The sequence below is a fragment of the Rattus norvegicus genome, chromosome 9, assembly GCF_021556685.1.
Source record: "Rattus norvegicus strain SHRSP/BbbUtx chromosome 9, alternate assembly SHRSP_T2T, whole genome shotgun sequence".
Lineage (NCBI taxonomy): Eukaryota > Metazoa > Chordata > Mammalia > Rodentia > Muridae > Rattus > Rattus norvegicus.
The window spans coordinates 30,149,136-30,167,057 of NC_141542.1; the positions used below are offsets into that span (position 1 = coordinate 30,149,136).

General features: G+C 54.9%; 1 protein-coding gene across 14 annotated transcripts; it reads left to right on the plus strand.

The window, feature by feature from the left end:
- Positions 1-968: 968 nt before the first annotated feature.
- Positions 969-16,295, plus strand: Vegfa (vascular endothelial growth factor A). 14 transcript variants are annotated; one of them, NM_031836.3, is given in 8 exon segments: positions 969-2,046; positions 4,938-4,986; positions 7,797-7,993; positions 8,773-8,849; positions 9,177-9,206; positions 10,914-10,985; positions 12,138-12,269; positions 14,388-16,295. In NM_031836.3, coding segments are annotated over 8 exon segments (1,182 nt in total). In that variant the 5' UTR covers positions 969-1,443; the 3' UTR covers positions 14,410-16,295.
- The last annotated feature ends 1,627 nt before the right edge of the window (positions 16,296-17,922 follow it).

Sequence of the window (17,922 nt, forward strand, 5' to 3'; positions counted from 1 at the left end):
GCTTCTGTCTGCCCAGCTGTCTCTCCCTCAGGGCTCTGCCAGACTCCACAGTGCATACGTGGGCTTCCACAGGTCGTCTCCCTCCGGGCCACTGACTAACTGCTCGGCTTCCCGTTCTCAGTGTCACACATTTGATGCCATATCCTCTCCAGAGAAGCCTCTCTGGAAACTTCCCAGGGAATCCCATTCACCCCAGGGCCCTAGTTCCTTATGTATGAAGATCAGACAAGAGCTCAGATAAGCATACTTGCCTTCCACGTAGCCCCCCGCCCCATATATAATCCTAGAGTTTCTGTTTCCGAGGTCAAACAAGCAACTGTTGGGGGGTGGGTGTTAGAAACACGCAACTATTTGGGAAGTCAAAGCCTGCGGTGCTCAACAGTCAACTCTCACCCCCTGTCCAAGACCCGTGCCATTTGAGCCAGAGTTGGGGTGTGCATAATGTAGTCACTAGGGGGCGCTCGGCCATCACGGGGAGATCGTGAACTTGGGCGAGCCGAGTCTGCGTGAGGAAGGACGCGTGTGTCAATGTGAGTGCGTGCGTGCATGTGCGTGTGTGTCTGGGTATAGTGTGTTTGTGAGGTAGGGGAGAAGACCAGGGGTCACTCCGGGTGTCCGTCTCCCCATACGTCCTTGCCAGCTCTCCGCCTCCCCCCCCCCCCACTTTCTCCTACATTCCTGGGAAAGGAAATTGCCCTCACTCTCCTGTCTCCCCTGATTCCCAACACCCTGGGATTCCCAGTGTGTCCCCGAGCCAAGTTTGAAGGGGTGGACAGATAATTCTCAGGCTATGGACCCTGGTAAGGGGTTTAGATTTCTATTTCGCAGTAGTGGCCTAGGGGCTTCTGAAAGGCGGTGCCTGGTTCGGCCTGGCCTCGCCCCCGGGGCGGGCCTGGGGCGGGGCCTTTGGGGGCGGGGCCAGATTTCCTTTTTTTTCCACCGCTGTTACCGGTGAGAAGCGCAGAGGCTTGGGGCAGCCGAGCTGCAGCGAGGCCGCGGCGCTGGGGGCGAGCTGAGCGGCGGCAGCGGAGCTCTGTCGCGAGACGCAGCGACAAGGCAGACTATTCAACGGACTCATCAGCCAGGGAGTCTGTGCTCTGGGATTTGATATTCAAACCTCTTTTTTTTTTCTTAAACTGTATTGTTTTACGCTTTAATTTATTTTTGCTTCCTATTCCCCTCTTAAATCGTGCCAACGGTTTGGAGAGGTTGCTCCTTCACTCCCTCAAATTACTTCGGATTTTGGAAATCAGCAGAGGAAAGAGGTAGCAGGAGCTCCAGAGAGAAGTCAAGGAAGAGAGAGAGAGAGAGACCGGTCAGAGAGCGCGCTGGCGAGCGAACAGAGAGAGGGACAGGGGCAAAGTGACTGACCTGCTTTTGGGGGTGACCGCCAGAGCGCGGCGTGAGCCCTCCCCCTTGGGATCTTTCATCGGACCAGTCGCGCTGACGGACAGACAGACAGACACCGCCCCCAGCCCCAGCGCCCACCTCCTCGCCGGCGGGCAGCCGACGGTGGACGCGGCGGCGAGCCGCGAGCAGGAGCCGAAGCCCGCGCCCGGAGGCGGGGTGGAGGGGGTCGGGGCTCGCGGGATTGCACGGAAACTTTTCGTCCAACTTCTGGGCTCTTCTCTCTCCGGAGTAGCCGTGGTCTGCGCCGCAGGAGGCAAACCGATCGGAGCTGGGAGAAGTGCTAGCTCGGGCCTGGAGAAGCCGGGGCCCGAGAAGAGAGGGGAGAAAGAGAAGGAAGAGGAGAGGGGGCCGCAGTGGGCGCTCGGCTCTCGGGAGCCGGGCTCATGGACGGGTGAGGCGGCGGTGTGCGCAGACAGTGCTCCAGCCGCGCGCGCGCCCCAGGCCCCGGCCCGGGCCTCGGTTCCAGAAGGGAGAGGAGCCCGCCAAGGCGCGCAAGAGAGCGGGCTGCCTCGCAGTCCGAGCCGGAGAGGGAGCGCGAGCCGCGCCGGCCCCGGACGGGCCTCTGAAACCATGAACTTTCTGCTCTCTTGGGTGCACTGGACCCTGGCTTTACTGCTGTACCTCCACCATGCCAAGGTAAGCGGTCGTGCCCGCCTGGTGTCGCCGGGCCATGGCGAGCGCCTCTCCCGCTTGGGGACGTGCGTGCGTGCGAGCGCGCGCGTGGGGGGCTTCGTGCCCCACGCGGGTCCTTGGGCACCGGGCGCGAGGCGTCCCCCTCTGTCGTCGTACGTGGAGGGGGAGGGGGTGCGCGCTAGGTGGGAGGGCGCCAGGATAGTCTCGCCGCCCACGCGGGCCCTGCCCACCCACCAGAGTCACCGCACGTACGATCTGGGCCGAGCAGCGGAGGGCGGGAGCCAGAGGAGGAGGCTGAGGGGGCTGGGCTTGCGCCCGAGCTGGCGGCAGAAGTTTGCTCTGGGTCGCGGGTCCCGGGAGAACTGGAAGTCCGGGCAGAGGGGGCGGGAGTCCGGAGCCCAGCGGGCATGCCTGGGGGTGCTCGGACCTTGGACCGGGGGAGGGCAGAGATCGTGGAGGGGGCAGGGCGCCGGCGACCGAGGGGGCTTTGCTGTCACTGCCATTCGGTCTCTTCGGCCTTTGCAGTGAGTTTGGGGAAAGTTTTAGGATGGATTACTGCGGGGACCCTCTCCCACCCCTCTAGCTTGTTGGGCCACCTGCGCCGCGCCACCCCCTCCCGTCCCCGCTCGCGTCCCGCGCGGTGCCCGCCCTCCCCCGCCTGGCCGGGCGCGCGCGGCGCAGAGCCGATTACATCAGCCCGGGCCTGGCCGGCCTCGTGTTCCCGGAGCCGCGGCTGCTGGAGCCCGGAGACCCGGGCGACAAGCGGCGCCCCTCCCCCACCGGCCCTCCGCGAGGAAGGTGACCTCTGGAGGTATCCCCAGCTCCGGGACCGGGAGAAACTCCCATACCCCTTTCCTCCGTTCCCAACTTCTACCCGTGCCTTGCTCTAGGCAGAATTACCCGACGCCCCTTCCCCCTTTCCCCCATTTCCTGCCTGGTGTGCAGAAAAGCCCTTCCCACCCTTTTATATTTTCCTTTTCCTTGCGAAGACTCATCGGACCCTTCCTGGCCCCAGGGCCCAGGAAAAGGACGGTGACTGTCAGACGTGGGGGTGTTGGGGCCCACCCTCGGGTTCTTTGTGGAAACGCTGACCTAAGTTTTGAGTTGGTGAAGGTGTGCTTCCCTCTCCTCCTAGCAGCTCCAGTTAGCTGTGTTTCACCTTTTTTTGGGGGGGGGGGGCGGTCAACGAAGGGTGGACTGACATCACCCTATTTCCCCCGTTTTGGAAACATGACTTGATATTTGCTAAGACAGGGGCAGCCTGGAACCAGCCCTTTCCTACTCCTTTGACAGGATCCCTTGTCAGTATCTCACACACACTTTGTCCTGGCAAAGCCTGATGCCCAGAGAGCAGGTGGTTTAACTCTGAACTTACCCACCCAATTTGCCTACTAAAGGGTCCTTTGATGCTCGTTTCCTCTAATTCTCAGCTATAGAGCCTTCTTGGAAAGGAGGCAGAAGGAAGGAGAAGGGCAGGTGTCCCTGCCACCATCCAGAGGTCCCCAGACCCTGGCACAAAGGCCTTGGTTCTGGGCCTTCATGTGGGGAGGAGGGCAGGAGTGCTTGGCCACAGTGTGACCTTCAGAGGCCCCCAGAGAAGGACACCTGGCCAGTCCCTGCCTAGAACCTCCCCATCTGGGAAGGGGTTCAAAGTTTCTGTTTCCTTTCTCCACTGGGGTCTAGACAGAGGAGGAAGGAGAATGTCATGAGGCTATTGAGGGGGTATTTGAGGGCCTGATGAAGTGCAGAATCCAGGACCAACCTGGGGCAGCTGCAGTGGGAGGCTATGTCTTGAGAAGGGCCACCTCTGACCTTGGCCCTGGTGGCAAGGCTGAGGGCCCTGGATGGATTGCTCTTAGGAAAAAGAGACAGAGACAGACCAAGGGTGGGAGTCTGTCCCTCTGGGGCAGTTGGAGGTCCAGGTTGGTGTGAAGCAGGTGGATGGGGAGTTGTAGCAACAGGAGACCCTCAGGAAGGCCAGGAGCCTTGGCTTGCTTGCCACGTCAGGGCCACAGGGCCTTCTTGGTGACCTTCAGAGCTTCTGGGGAGGGGAGAGAGGAACTGGTGGGGATGAGGAAGGTTGGAGGGCTCAGGGTGGGGCAAAGGACCCCCTGGCAGAACTGAGGAGAAAGCTTCCCTGGGTACATTTAAGCAAAGTGCCCTGCCCAGGTGAGAGGCTCCGGGATGTGGGAGTGGGAGGCTAGCCAGGCTTTGGAAGCTGCAATCGGGACCTGGGCAGACCTGGGACCTGGGGTGGGAGGAGAATGGGACTCTCCCTTCCTTAGGAGCTTCCTCCCAGCTTTTCACCCCTTGAGCAACCTGTGGGTATGCTGACTATTCCCCAGGCCTGGGAAGAGTTCAGATGGGGGAGGGTAGTTGGTGCCCTTCTGTCCTCTGCATCTCTCTTCGACGCGAGCTAACCCTGGTATTTGTCATGTCAGCAGGAGAAGGTCACCACGTTGTTTTTCTCGCCCCCAGTCTTTCCTTCCTGCCCCAGTCCAAATTTGTCCTATTTGACCTTAATGCTTACCCATGGCTTGGGACCAGGGAATCGAGGGCAATGGGAAAAGGGACAGGACAAGAACAGGACGGGGCTGGGGGCCTGGGTCAAGCAGGATTCTGGTATTTTCCTCCTACATTGTGAGCTCCCTCACACCTGGTTAGTCTTTAACTTTCACGGGTTCAGAATTGAAGCCATCCGGAGTAGTGGGTATGCTCTGGGCCCACAGGACCCCTACTGTTCCCCGTGTGACTCAGAAGACTTGGGGAGGGTGGGAGCTGGGGGTTGGGAGAGGAGGCAAAAAGAAATCTAGGGATTCAGTGGTGTCAGGCCTGGGACTCCTGTGGCTGGCCCTGTCCCTGACAACGCTCTTTACTCTTTGTTTTGTCCTCAGTGGTCCCAGGCTGCACCCACGACAGAAGGGGAGCAGAAAGCCCATGAAGGTGAGTCCTCATGCTTGTAATGGGTCCCTGTTGTCCCATTCCTCTTTCTCAGATGGGGGGTGGGGCGCAGGAATATGAGGGTCGAGATTGCACCGGTACTTTTGAGCTTAACCCTTGTGTTTCTTAAGGTGTCTCCTGTTGGGCTTTCTGCTAGAAACAGGACTTGTTGCTTTTTCTAATAGCTTTTCCAGTGACATCTTATCTGGAAAGCTTGCGGTGAGCACAGGCGAAGAGGAAGGCAGTGCTCGAGGTTTCCAGATGTTCTGGGAGGTGTCTCTTGTACCCGCTTCTCCCAGGGGAAGAGACATGTTCAGTGCCCTTGCTACACACCCACAGCTACCCGTGGGGGCTGTGACCCTTTCTGTGTGAGGCTGGGGACAGGATAGAAGGGTATCCTAATAGGACTCCTGAGTCCTGGCTTTGCATTTCTCTGAGTGTAACAGCTTCCATAGACTGCGTTTGGGTGCTGTGAGCTTCCCTGCAGGACCAGCAGAGGGCCGGCTATAGCTCTCAGGCGCCCCGCCCCCCTGCCCAACCCTGAGTCCGCCTGCCTTTTGTTCCAGTGTGGTTTGGAGTACCGGGATCCTCCCATCTCTCTGGGGACGCCCTGGCTCTCCCCAGCACTGAGTGTGGCCTCTGCTCCAGCCGGATGCCACTCCCCCAGTGTCCTTCCTCAGAGTAGGGAAGGCCCTGGGGTCTTCCTCCAGGCTTATTTCCCTGACCCAAATCCACTGTGGCTGCAGGAGCCAGCAGCCAAGGAAGGCTGGTGATGTCCAGCCGGTTTTGCCTCCTCCCCTCTTGGAGCCCTTTCTCTGGCCCAAGGCCTGGCTTTCTGCCACTCTCTGGCCCCGGCCACTGACAGGCCCCTACTTCCAAAGTGCTACCCACCCCCTTCTGCTTCCTAGTGGGCTCTGTGGTCTGGGAGAGGCAAGACAAACGGTCTTTGTTTGATGGAGAAGAGCTTGTCTGCCATAAATAAGGAAAACCACGAAAGCCCGATGCCGGAGTGTATGTGTGCACACGCCCGAAGCGGCAGCACTGCCTTGGGGGCAGGGGCCAGGCTCCCATGGGTACTGGCCAAGTCACTTCCTCCACCTCCTATGGACCTCGGGGACTCTAAGAAGTTTTTGGAAAGGATTCGCATCTTAGGTCTTTGTACACCAAGCTCCCACCTCCATTCATTCCTCGGTCACATCTCTCTGCTGCCTGCTCCTGTGTGGGGCCTCTAAGTAGCCTGAGCCACCTCTGGCTCAGCCAAGATGAAGGGTTAGTTTTTTGTTTTTTTGTTTTTTTTTTAAATTCTGGGTTAGTCATCTTCAATATAGACTTTCCTTGAAAAGAATTTTTCAGATCTGATCTCATGAACTCTTTTTTGGCTGTGTTTTATGTTAACTCTTTGGGGCCAGACAAGAATTCTTTGCTTGTCCAGATAGAAAAGAGAGCCCTTGAGCAAAGCCCAGGGGTGGCAGCTTAGGTTACCGCCACCCCTTTTCCTGTTTGACATCTGTGGCATTGTTCCACCTTTTCTTCCGTGCCCCCATTTCTTGCCAACCTACCCTAAACCTGGGTCCCCTCTTCTTTAACTTTCTGGGAAAAATAAAAAAAACTTTGAAGAGTAAAGGGAGGTTTGGCTGTGGCCCCAGGTTTGGGAGGGTGAGGGTGTGTAGTCTCTGGAGCGTGCACTTAAAATGCCTTTGGTGACATTCCAAACGTTGTCACCCGGAATGAGAAAAGAAGAGTTGTTTTGAGGGCTAGCAAAGGGTCAGCACCACCACCTTCCTGCTCCCTTAAGTGTCCTTAGAGGTCAGGCCAACCTGCTTCCAGAGAAAGGCCCAGAGACTGGAGGGACAGGCCCAAGGTCATACTGACTGCTAGTAGAACTTGGGCCTGTGTGAGCTTGTGTTCCTTCTCTCACTTCAGGGACTGGCTTCTGTGGGGTAGCCTTAGGGGTATGACCAGAAGTGGCAGGCCGAGCCACCATTTGGTGTCCCAGAGAAGTCTAGTGCCCGCCCCTTGGCCCTCAAGTGCCTCTTCCTGATCTCTTGTACCTCATAACTCTGCCTGGGAAAAGGTCTCTCCCCTGTCTTCCTCCAGGTCGGCTTCTAGAAATGCCTGGTACAGAGGCAGATCCTGTTCTTTCCATGATGCAAACAGTTTGCCCTCTTGGGCGGGGTTCTTAGTGCTGGCAGGACCTACATTGTGTGCCTGCCCACTGCCACCTGCTGATTTGTCTCAGGCAGAAGTCCGGGGAAGGGGGACTGGCGGGTGCCTCTTGAAGCGTCTGTGTTTGCGCAGGATGTAGGTATCAGAAGGCTTTGCCGTCACAGCTCGTTCTAATTGCGTCTTACCTGCCAAGTGGCCTTTGGGACAAATGGTGGCGTTTCTTTGAGCCTCCAGGTCCCCATTTATAAATGGGCTCCTTGTCGTGCTTAGGGGTAACCTGGGGAAGAGTACGCATATCCATAGCTGTCCTCAGTGTCTAGTATGTGTTTGAGTGGCTGTTGGCCTGGTTGCGGTATGGTCATAGCTCAGAGAGGAAAGCAGAAATCAGGGCACCCATGCTCAGGCTGTTCTGGTGCCACAGTCGGTAGGAACTTGCTGTTACAATGAGGAATGGAGTCGGGTGTGGCAGGCCACCTCCCCCGGACCCGGACCTGGAAATGAGGGAGGGGCTTCAGTTTGCTGGTTTTAGAAGCGCTTACCTGATACAGAAGCTGAGAGGAGTGGTCTTTCAAAGCTGGGTGGAGCTAGAAGCCGGTCATCCATCCTTTGCGTCACTAACTGGCTCCTGCGTCATCCCTCCCACACAGTGGTGAAGTTCATGGACGTCTACCAGCGCAGCTATTGCCGTCCAATTGAGACCCTGGTGGACATCTTCCAGGAGTACCCCGATGAGATAGAGTATATCTTCAAGCCGTCCTGTGTGCCCCTAATGCGGTGTGCGGGCTGCTGCAATGATGAAGCCCTGGAGTGCGTGCCCACGTCGGAGAGCAACGTCACTATGCAGGTGGGCACCTGTGGCACAGGGGACTGGGGGATCCAGGAGGACAGGGGGGTACAAGGAGGGCAGTAGAAGGTTGTCTGGGCCTCTGCCTTGGAAATTTTTTGGTAGGAGGAGCTAAATTGGGCTTGGGGGGTCAGGAGATGAGGTTGGGGGCGTTCTTTTCCACCTTGGGGAAGAAGACGCCTGCCTGCACTTCTGTACTTCTCTGCCGAAGCTCTCCACGATGCGACCATCTGCTTTCATGACCTTTGCTCCCTGGGCTCGACAGGGGGGCTGCTGCCTGCAACAAGTGTTGTTCTCTTTCTCCAGGAGAGCCCAAAGGCTCCCCCACTCCCCACTCGAGGGTTCTATTGGGATGAGGTAGCTTACGCAGAATTAAAAGCCTGGCTTGAGGTGCTACCTAGTGGGTGGATCTGGGCCCAGACGGGGTGGAGAGTGGGAGGGAAGCTCTTAGGTAGCTTTTAGGGGTCAGGGTGAAGCTTGGGAGGGGATGCAGGGGGGAGGGATGGGAATGGTAAGAATCCAGGACCTGAATTCCCAGCCTGGCCAACCCTTGCAGCCATGTCTGCTCTCCAGAAGAGCAAGTGCTCCTTAAGGCCAGCAGGGTTGGGGGAGCTGGGGTGACCTGAGGTTCTTTTCTGTTAGAGCCCTGGTCCCCCTACCTCCACCACCTAGCCCTGCTCAATAGAACCCCTGGGTGCTAAACGGCAGGAGCCCTGGGGTGACCCATAGGGGTATGGCTGGCTGGGTCACTAACCTCTGTGATCTACTTCCCTCTGCAGATCATGCGGATCAAACCTCACCAAAGCCAGCACATAGGAGAGATGAGCTTCCTGCAGCATAGCAGATGTGAATGCAGGTGAGGCCAGAGCTCCCCACTCAGGTAGCACACAGCCGATGTCTGCTCCAGAGCTGAGCATGTTACGTGTGTTAGCGCAGGCCCGCCTTCCAACTAGCTGTGCAAACTCGGCATGCTGCCGTTCCCCACCTCGAGAGAACGGACACAGCAATTCAGTGTAACCCCCCAACCCCCACACACAGCATTGCAGGGCCCCACTTTGTTATTAGGCAAAAAGAATAAGATAGCATTGCTGAATCCGAAGCATCGTGTAAGATTAGTCCCAAATCGTTATCGCCGTTTTAACTCCTGTGTCTTGTTTTCTCCCCCTTTCTCTACCCATTGCAGACCAAAGAAAGATAGAACAAAGCCAGAAAAGTAAGTGACCACATGTTAGCATCTCTTTCCCATTGTCTTGGTTCGGGGCTTTTGGCTTCCTCTCTTGGGTGCTCTGATGGCCTCAGTGGCATTGGGTGGACTGGTAGCATGGTGACCGAAGTGGGCTCATGGCTCTAGAGTGATGAAGATATGCAGCCTGAAGAAGATGCTGCCCTCCCGGGCTCGGGTCCCTCCTGGCCAGCACACAGTGTTTCAGTGTGGGTGGTGGAGGGTGCAGTGGACACTTGCACCCACAGCAGGGTGAGGGAGAAGGAGTAGGTGCCCTAGGGCAGTTTCTGTGTATCAGGGGATGTGGCCTGGGCTTTGTACGGTGGTGACTGTGGCCGTCCAGGTTTCTTAGGTCCCAGGAGATTTCCTGGTGTGTGTGTGTGTGTGTGTGTGTGTGTGTGTGTGTGTGTGTGTGTGTGTGTGTGTGTGCCTTCCTGTAGGAGTGTGGCAGGTAGCAGGGGGAGGAAAAGTGATGTGGTGGCCATCTCCTCAGGTTTCCTGTTGGTTGTTGTGGAAGGTCAGTTCAGGATGGGAGGGTGGCTGACATTGCTGGGGGATGACCTTGTAGTGAAGGAGCGACTGAGAGAGAGCACCCCAACCCCTCCTCCCTGCCCCCACCCCGTACCCCTTTCTGTCTGCCCTATCACTTGGTGGATATGACATTCTCAGCCTCTCCCTAAGTCCTCAGGTCCCACTACTACTGTATCTCCCAGAGCAAAGGGCCAGGCAGGTAGCCCTGCGTGGAGAGCTTTCTCCTTCCAGTGCTTTCTCCCAAGCAGGACAGACCTGCTTCTCCCCAGGTCCCTTCTTCCTGTCTCTTTCTCTGTGACAGGCAGGCCACCATATCTTTTCTGGGACTTGGCAGGTCTAGAGAATGCTGGTTCCCTGGAGGGTGGCAGGCTGTAGCTTGTCCCTCTCAGCTGTTCCCTAGATGTCTGCTTTGCCCATAGGGAGAATGGTAGGGCTCACCTGAGTTCGGAAGAGAGTCTAGCGGTAGGCTTTGACCTCTGGAGAGAAGAGCCCCTACCAAGTCCCCTGGTCCCCTAATCACATACCTTGGAGGCTATAGTACTGTTCCTCTTCCCCTGGCCCCCATCATCAGTGCTGGCTCTGACGACAGCCAGCCCCACTACCCATCCCAGATGACTGTTGGGTAGCTGGTGCCCCATCTCCTGCCCTGGCTTATATGCCATTTCTCAAGTAACTGTCCCCTCTCACCAAGGATACTGTGAGGCAGGAGCCCCACAGGGACTCCTATTATCACACTTGGAAGTAAAGGCAGACATTCTGACGCGCAGCCCTCTTCTAACCCTTTCTCATTAAAGTCTGGCTTTGACTGTCTCTTGCCTCCTGACCTTCAGGGTCTAACTGTCCTGGCTTGCTGGACAATGATCTTGCCCTTATGGCTTTGCGTTCTGCCTGAGACCAGGGGCCACATGAGCCTAGAAGCTGTGCCTTTCACAGTTTCTGCTAATCACTCAAAGCCCTGCCTGGGGCTGGGACTGCCGCCCTACTGTGTGCAAAGTGAGAAGGAAGGTGCGTGCTGTCCCTGACCACCCGTGACTGAGATCTGACCCGGAGGCTGCTCCGGGGAGTGATAGGGTGGCTTTGGGTCTCCTGCTTCTGTCTTCTTCATTGCTCCTCTCTTCTCTTCCCTCTCGTTCTCTTCCTGTCTGTTTCTGTTTTTATATTTTCCAGAAAATCAGTTCGAGGAAAGGGAAAGGGTCAAAAACGAAAGCGCAAGAAATCCCGGTTTAAATCCTGGAGCGTGTACGTTGGTGCCGCTGCTGTCTAATTCCTTGGAGCCTTCCTGGCCTCCAGACAATCGCCTGCAGTTCCTCTAACCCTACCCCACCCCGCCCCACTCCCACCCACAGCTCCCGTCTGACTCTTGCCCTGCCTCAGTCTCTCTCTCTCTCTGTCACTCACCCCACTAATGGCACCAATGGGTAGATTTGGTGGTGGCATTGCTGGTCCAGGGTTGGGTTGGGGTGGCTGGAAGGTGAGTAGATCCTGAGCATTGAATTCAGGGAGGGGACTCTAGCTTGGCTGGGCACCGACTTTCTCTCACTCACTGGGCATTGGTGGCGGGGCCGTGGTTGGCATGGGCGCTGGGCATCGGGGCCCTCTCATCCAACTGGTTTCCACTGCTCTAGGCTCCTGCACATGTCTGGAGGGTAGGGGTGGTGTGGAGGGCAGTGTGGAATGAGTTAAGGGGTATACTGGTGGGAAGTGGATTGTGGTAGGCTGAAGATGATGACTGAGTAGGCCGGGTGGCAGCCCATTCTCGTCTGTTGGAGATGCTTTGACAGTGGACTTGAGGCTCCAGGAGGGGAAAGCCCTCTCTGTTCCAGTTTAACCAGGATCACCCATAGAGGTCTTCTATGGTGGCCTCTTCCTCTGCCTTTTGGCTCTGGTGAGCTCTGGAGGCCTGGCTGGTGGACAGTGCCTCTGGACTTGGCTTGCCTTCCACTGGCCCTCTCCCTTGGTGGAGGGTCTTGGCAGGGGCCCGTTTCCGGGCAGAAGGTACCCTGGTGGTCTCCTGGGCCACTTATCGTAGTCCCCAGCAGGTGAAGAGTCAAGGTGTGTTGTGGGTACAGCAGTAGTTGGGGCCCTGTGGCCCAAGATAGGCCCAGGTCTTTGTGGGACACAGCATCGTCCCTCACGGCAGCCTTTCCTCAAACCCCTGCATTCTGCCCGCCTGTGCCCTCTTCTTCCTGCAGGCACACGTCCTGCCAGCGCTGCGTCTCTCTGCCACTCTCTCTGTCTTCTGCTAGAGCGCTCGGATCTGTGGAAAGAGCCTGGGGGCCGAAGAGCTGGGTGGGGAAGCCGCCGCAGATGTGTCAGGGGTGTTGCATGGGATTTTCTCTCTCTCTCTGCTGACGCTCTAGCTTAGATGTCTTTCCTTTTGCCTTTTTGCAGTCACTGTGAGCCTTGTTCAGAGCGGAGAAAGCATTTGTTTGTCCAAGATCCGCAGACGTGTAAATGTTCCTGCAAAAACACAGACTCGCGTTGCAAGGCGAGGCAGCTTGAGTTAAACGAACGTACTTGCAGGTTGGTTTCCAGAGGGCAAGCAAGAGTCAGAGAGGGGCATCACAGACACGGGAGAGAGAGAGAGAGAGAGAGAGAGAGAGAAAGAGTGACAGAGAGAGCACACTTGTGAGGGGCCAACTGCTTGTTCAGCCTCTAGCTGCCTGCATGGTGACTGCTACCTTCTCTACTGCTGGGGCTGTGCGGGGCCTCTGGCTCCATTCTGGCCCAGTGAGCCTGCTCTGAGGTGGCCCTGGTTGCCTGAGTGGGTAGGCTGCTGTGATTTAATGTGATGGTGTGGACGCAAGCTGTGTGTTGTGTCCTGTGGTCCTGCTGCTAACGGAAGCTGATGTTGGTGGTGCTGACGTTGTTAATTCTATCTTTGGTGCAAGTGCTAAAACCTCAGATCCCTTCCAGGTATGGAGTGGTGTCTAACAGTGTTCCCTGGTTGCACCTTTGCCCCCGGAGAGCCTGCACAGCTGGGCCTCTCACCCCTCTGTATTTTTCCTGGGCTTGAAGCTTTATCTCCTGCTGTCTGTCCCCTTAAGACTATGGCTTCTTGAAGATAGGCTGTCTCCCTCACACTGGAGCTCTGTGAGGACGAGTCATGTCCACCTCAGACCGGGGTCCACTTTAGACTGAAAGAGAGGGGTCTGGTGTTGGTTTGAATTGGGAAATTCTTTTCTACACACATCCGAGGACATTAAATAGCTTATCCTACCTCAGTCAGGGCAAGGGTCCTGAACTGCCGACACATTTTAAATGCTTCCAGCATGGTTTCAGGAAAAGAGCCAGACCTATTCTTCCTGATGGGACTCCATGAACACCTGAATCCTGGGCCTGATTCATAAACTGTTGGGGTCCCCAGGTGTCTGTACTCACGTCTTTTGTCCATGTGGACTTAGGAAGTGTCAAGCTCACAAGTAGACATTGTGTACGGCCACGTTCACCGGGGAGTGCAAGAGCACAGGGCTGGTGACTGGCAGTCACAGGCTTGTTTATACCGGTACGTCCTGTCCTAAGGGTGAGCATCACCCAGGGAGGGAAGACTTTTAAGGGATGGCCAACAGAGGGCCAGGCTTCCAGGTAGTACAAGGATTCTTTGGCACGTGTCTCCTCTACACTTGCATTCCTGTGTCTTGAGGGTGCTCAGAAGACACCAGAGACCTAGCAGGTCTCTCTCTCTGGCTCTGTGGTTGCTGGTATGGAGGTGTTCCTGTGAGACTGTATCAGAACAATGGGTCCTTTAGTGCTGGGGTGGGACTCTTCCCAGCCACGGAGCTGGGTGAATGGGGCTCAGCTCACTGGAGGATTTTAAGGAAGAGAAAAAGCCCTTGGTATTGTAGGGTCTCCACAGTAAGCTCGGAGCTAACGGAAGTCACCTGACTTCCAGAGATCCAACTCCCGTCCACTACTGCCTGTGTCTGGGAATCAAGTTAACAAGACTCGGTTAGGACCTGTGTTTTCAGGCTGGCCTCAGAGTAACCAGCCAGGGGCAGGAGTAAGAGGAGAAAGTCCTCGGGGATCCATTCTGCTTCAACAGGAGGGACAAAGCCACTGAGTTGTCCGTCCTCGGCCTAAGGTTAGGCATCATGTGGTAAAGGGCAGGTGTAGCCACCGCAGTTCAAGGTAGAGACTAAGGCTGAGAGAGGTCTGGGGAGCATAGATGTTCTCCGACCTTTCAGGAGCTCCTGTGTCCTCCCTTGGGCAGAACACATCCCCAAGGCAATCCTTTGCCACTGGCCTAACTCAAGGTACCTTTCCTATCCCCTAAACCCAGCCCTAGAGCCCAAACTGAGAATCCTTCTGCAGGGACCCTCTCTCAGCTAACGACATCTAACCTTGTCATCCGTGTGCTGTGGAATGTCACTCGGGGGCTGCCTTTGGTCATCGCTCCTTTGTCGCTCTTGTATTTCCGCGTCTGTCTTGTCTTCCCGAGTTTGCCATCTTTAGAAGGCAGGGCTTGGTCTCTCTCTCTCTCTCCCCACTGGGACTCTGTCTCACCTGCACCTTTGGGAACTCAGTTCCCGTGGCGCCAGCCCACAGTAGGGACCCATGGGCTCCCAGGCCTGGGGAGGCTGCTTGCCTCATCGCCAGGCTCCTGTGGCCCTAACCCCCGCCTCTTTTTGCCATTTGCCACAGATGTGACAAGCCAAGGCGGTGAGCCAGGCTGCAGGAAGGAGCCTCCCTCAGGGTTTCGGGAACTAGACCTCTCACCGGAAAGACCGATTAACCATGTCACCACCACACCACCATCGTCACCGTCGACAGAACAGTCCTTAATCCAGAAAGCCTGACATGAAGGGAGAGGAGACTCTTCGAGGAGCACTTTGGGTCCGGAGGGCGAGACTCCGGCAGACGCATTCCCGGGCAGGTGACCAAGCACGGTGGTCCCTCGTGGAACTGGATTCGCCATTTTCTTATATTTGCTGCTAAATCGCCAAGCCCGGAAGATTAGGGAGTTTTGTTTCTGGGATTCCTGTAGACACACCCACCCACATACACACACATATATATATATATTATATATATAAATAAATATATATGTTTTATATATAAAATATATATATATTCTTTTTTTTTTAAATTAACTCTGCTAATGTTATTGGTGTCTTCACTGGATATGTTTGACTGCTGTGGACTTGAGTTGGGAGGAGGATGTCCTCACTTGGATCCCGACAGGGAAGACAATGGGATGAAAGACTCCGGTGTGGTCTTTCGTCCTTCTTAGAGAGGCCGAAGTCTGTTTGCCTGCCAGGGAGCACGCAAGGCCAGGGCACGGGGGCACGTTGGCTCACTTCCAGAAACACGACAAACCCATCCCTGGCCCTGAGTCAAGAGGACAGAGAGACAGATGACAGCTAAAGAGATAAAGATTCTGGTTCCGACCAGACGTTTTGGGGAGCCTCAGGACATGGCACTATTGTGGATCCCCACTAGATTCTGCAAGAGCACCCTGCCCCTCTGGGCACTGCCTGGAAGAATCAGGAGCCTGGCCATCAAGCTCTCTCCTCCACTTCTGAGGAGCCTAGGAGGCCTCCCACAGGGGTCCTGGCAAAGAGAAGACACAGTGGTGGAAGAAGAGGCCTGGTAATGGCTCCTCCTCCTCCTCCTGGGAACCCCTCGTCCTCTCCCTACCCCACTTCCTGGGTATAGCTCAGGAGGACCTTGTGTGATCAGACCATTGAAACCACTAATTCTGTCCCCAGGAGACTTGGCTGTGTGTGTGAGTGGCTTACCCTTCCCCATTTTCCCTTCCCAAGGTACAGAGCAATGGGGCAGGACCCGCAAGCCCCTCATGGAGGCAGAGAAAAGAGAAAGTGTTTTATATACGGTACTTATTTAATAGCCCTTTTTAATTAGAAATTAAAACAGTTAATTTAATTAAAGAGTAGGGTTTTTTCAGTATTCTTGGTTAATATTTAATTTCAACTATTTATGAGGATGCATCTCTTGCTCTTTCTTATTTGTACTGTTTTTTTTTTTGTTTTGTTTTTCTGTGTGTGTGTGTGTGTATGAAATCTGTGTTTCCAATCTCTCTCTCCCAGATCGGTGACAGTCACTAGCTTGTCCTGAGAAGATATTTAATTTTGCTAACACTCAGCTCTGCCCTCCCCTGTCCCCACCACACATTCCTTTGAAATAAGGTTTCAATATACATTTACATACTATATATATATTTGGCAACTTGTGTTTGTATATAAATATATATATATATATATGTTTATGTATATATGTGATTCTGATAAAATAGACATTGCTATTCTGTTTTTTATATGTAAAAACAAAACGAGAAAAAATAGAGAATTCTACATACTAAATCTCTCTCCTTTTTTAATTTTAATATTTGTTATCATTTATTTATTGGTGCTACTGTTTATCCGTAATAATTGTGGGGGAAAAGATATTAACATCACGTCTTTGTCTCTAGAGCAGTTTTCCGAGATATTCCGTAGTACATATTTATTTTTAAACAGCAACAAAGAAATACAGATATATCTTAAGAAAAAAAAAGCATTTTGTATTAAAGAATTGAATTCTGATCTCAAAGCTCTCCCTGGTCTCTCCTTCTCTATTGGGTCCTCCTGTCCACTTTCCCTCCTCTTTTGGGGTACATGGTGTTTGTCTTAGGTTTGAGAAAGCAGTCCTCGGTGTAGGATATGGGGTGACCCATCCATTCCTGGTTCACTATGAAGAGTTGGTGCTCTAGGGATGGGCAGAGGGGAGATGGCTCCTTAGCCAAGGGTCCTCACACTACACAGCACTCATCTAGGTCCCTGTTCCTTGTCAGACAAGGACAGGGCCACATCTCCAGGTGCTAACTAGAGATCAGAGAGAGCTGTTGGCTGTAGCTGGTCAGGAGAGGGAAAGTTGGTACTGCAGTGGGGTGGCGGCAGGGGGTGGGTGGGGGACTGTGAGCCCAGAGTGCAGTTTACTTCTGAGCACTGAGTGGAGGAGTCCGATAACAAGAGTCTTGTTGCTACCAGTGGAATTTCACTTTCCTTTGTGCAAGCCTTTCTGTCCTGTTCTTGTCCCAGGCCTTGCGAACCCTGCTTGGATCTTTGACACAATAGCATCGTGTCCAATCTGCTTCTAAAATCTTACTCCTCCTGCTTACAAAGGACTGGGGAAAGACTGGGCTGGCGAGAATGGAACATCCTAGGGTTCTATTACCTGTAGGATATGCCACCCCTGAGAGCAGGGGAGGGAGACAGAGGTTTAGTCCCGCAAGTAGGAAAATGCTTTGGCCTTGCCAGGGGCTTCTGGCTTGAACTGGAGGATCACGGTACACATGATATCTCATGATGTGGCCTGCAGACCATGTCTTAAAGCTTGGAGATGGGAGTCGGGGGATATCCAACCCTAGGCTGAAGGGTTGAACAAGGGCCTGGATCTGGTACTCTTAGCAGGGAGTGGAGGTTGGGAAGATTCTGAGCGTGATAAGGTGACGTGGGAGAGTGTCAGTGTGGCCACAGGGCATGCACGTTCGGGAGGAGGACTGGAGACAAGGTTCTGCCTTCTGGAAGCTTCAGCTTGGTGCCCGCTCTTTCCCAATCACTTACCCAACTTGGGTTTGTGTCTGCAGAAGGCCCAGTGAGGTAGGTTATCCCTTGGAACTGGCCTCCCTTTGGCTGGTGTTCACACTGTAGCCAGACTGAGTTGGTAAAGGCAGAGCTGAGCCCTAGTCCTTTTTGGCTTTAGAGACTCCATTTTACCCAGAGTAAAAGCCCTGCACCGTCCAGTTGCCCGTGCTTACCATAGCTCACCAGATTCTAACTCATATCGGACATACGGTTTCCATCACACGGTTTCAGATTTTTCTCTTGGGGCCTTTGCACAGGCTGTGCCCCTGCTTGGCACACCCATCCCACCATCCCACCTAGGATAGGTTTGGCTTTCAAGTCTTGTTCCCTTTCCAGTGAGGCTTCTCTTGACCACGATACATAAAACCAACCCGGCTGTGCCTTTGGACTCTTCCCTTTTTGTGTGGAGTGTATGCGCACAGGCATGTGTGCACAGGCATGAGGAAGCCAGCAGCCCATGTTAGATATCTTCCTCAATTGCTCTCTGCTGTAGTTCTGAGACAGAACTACACTGGTTTGGCTAGACTGTCTGGCCAGTGAGCCCCAGGGTCACCTGTGTTCCCCTTCACAGCACTGGGATTACAGGTCTATGT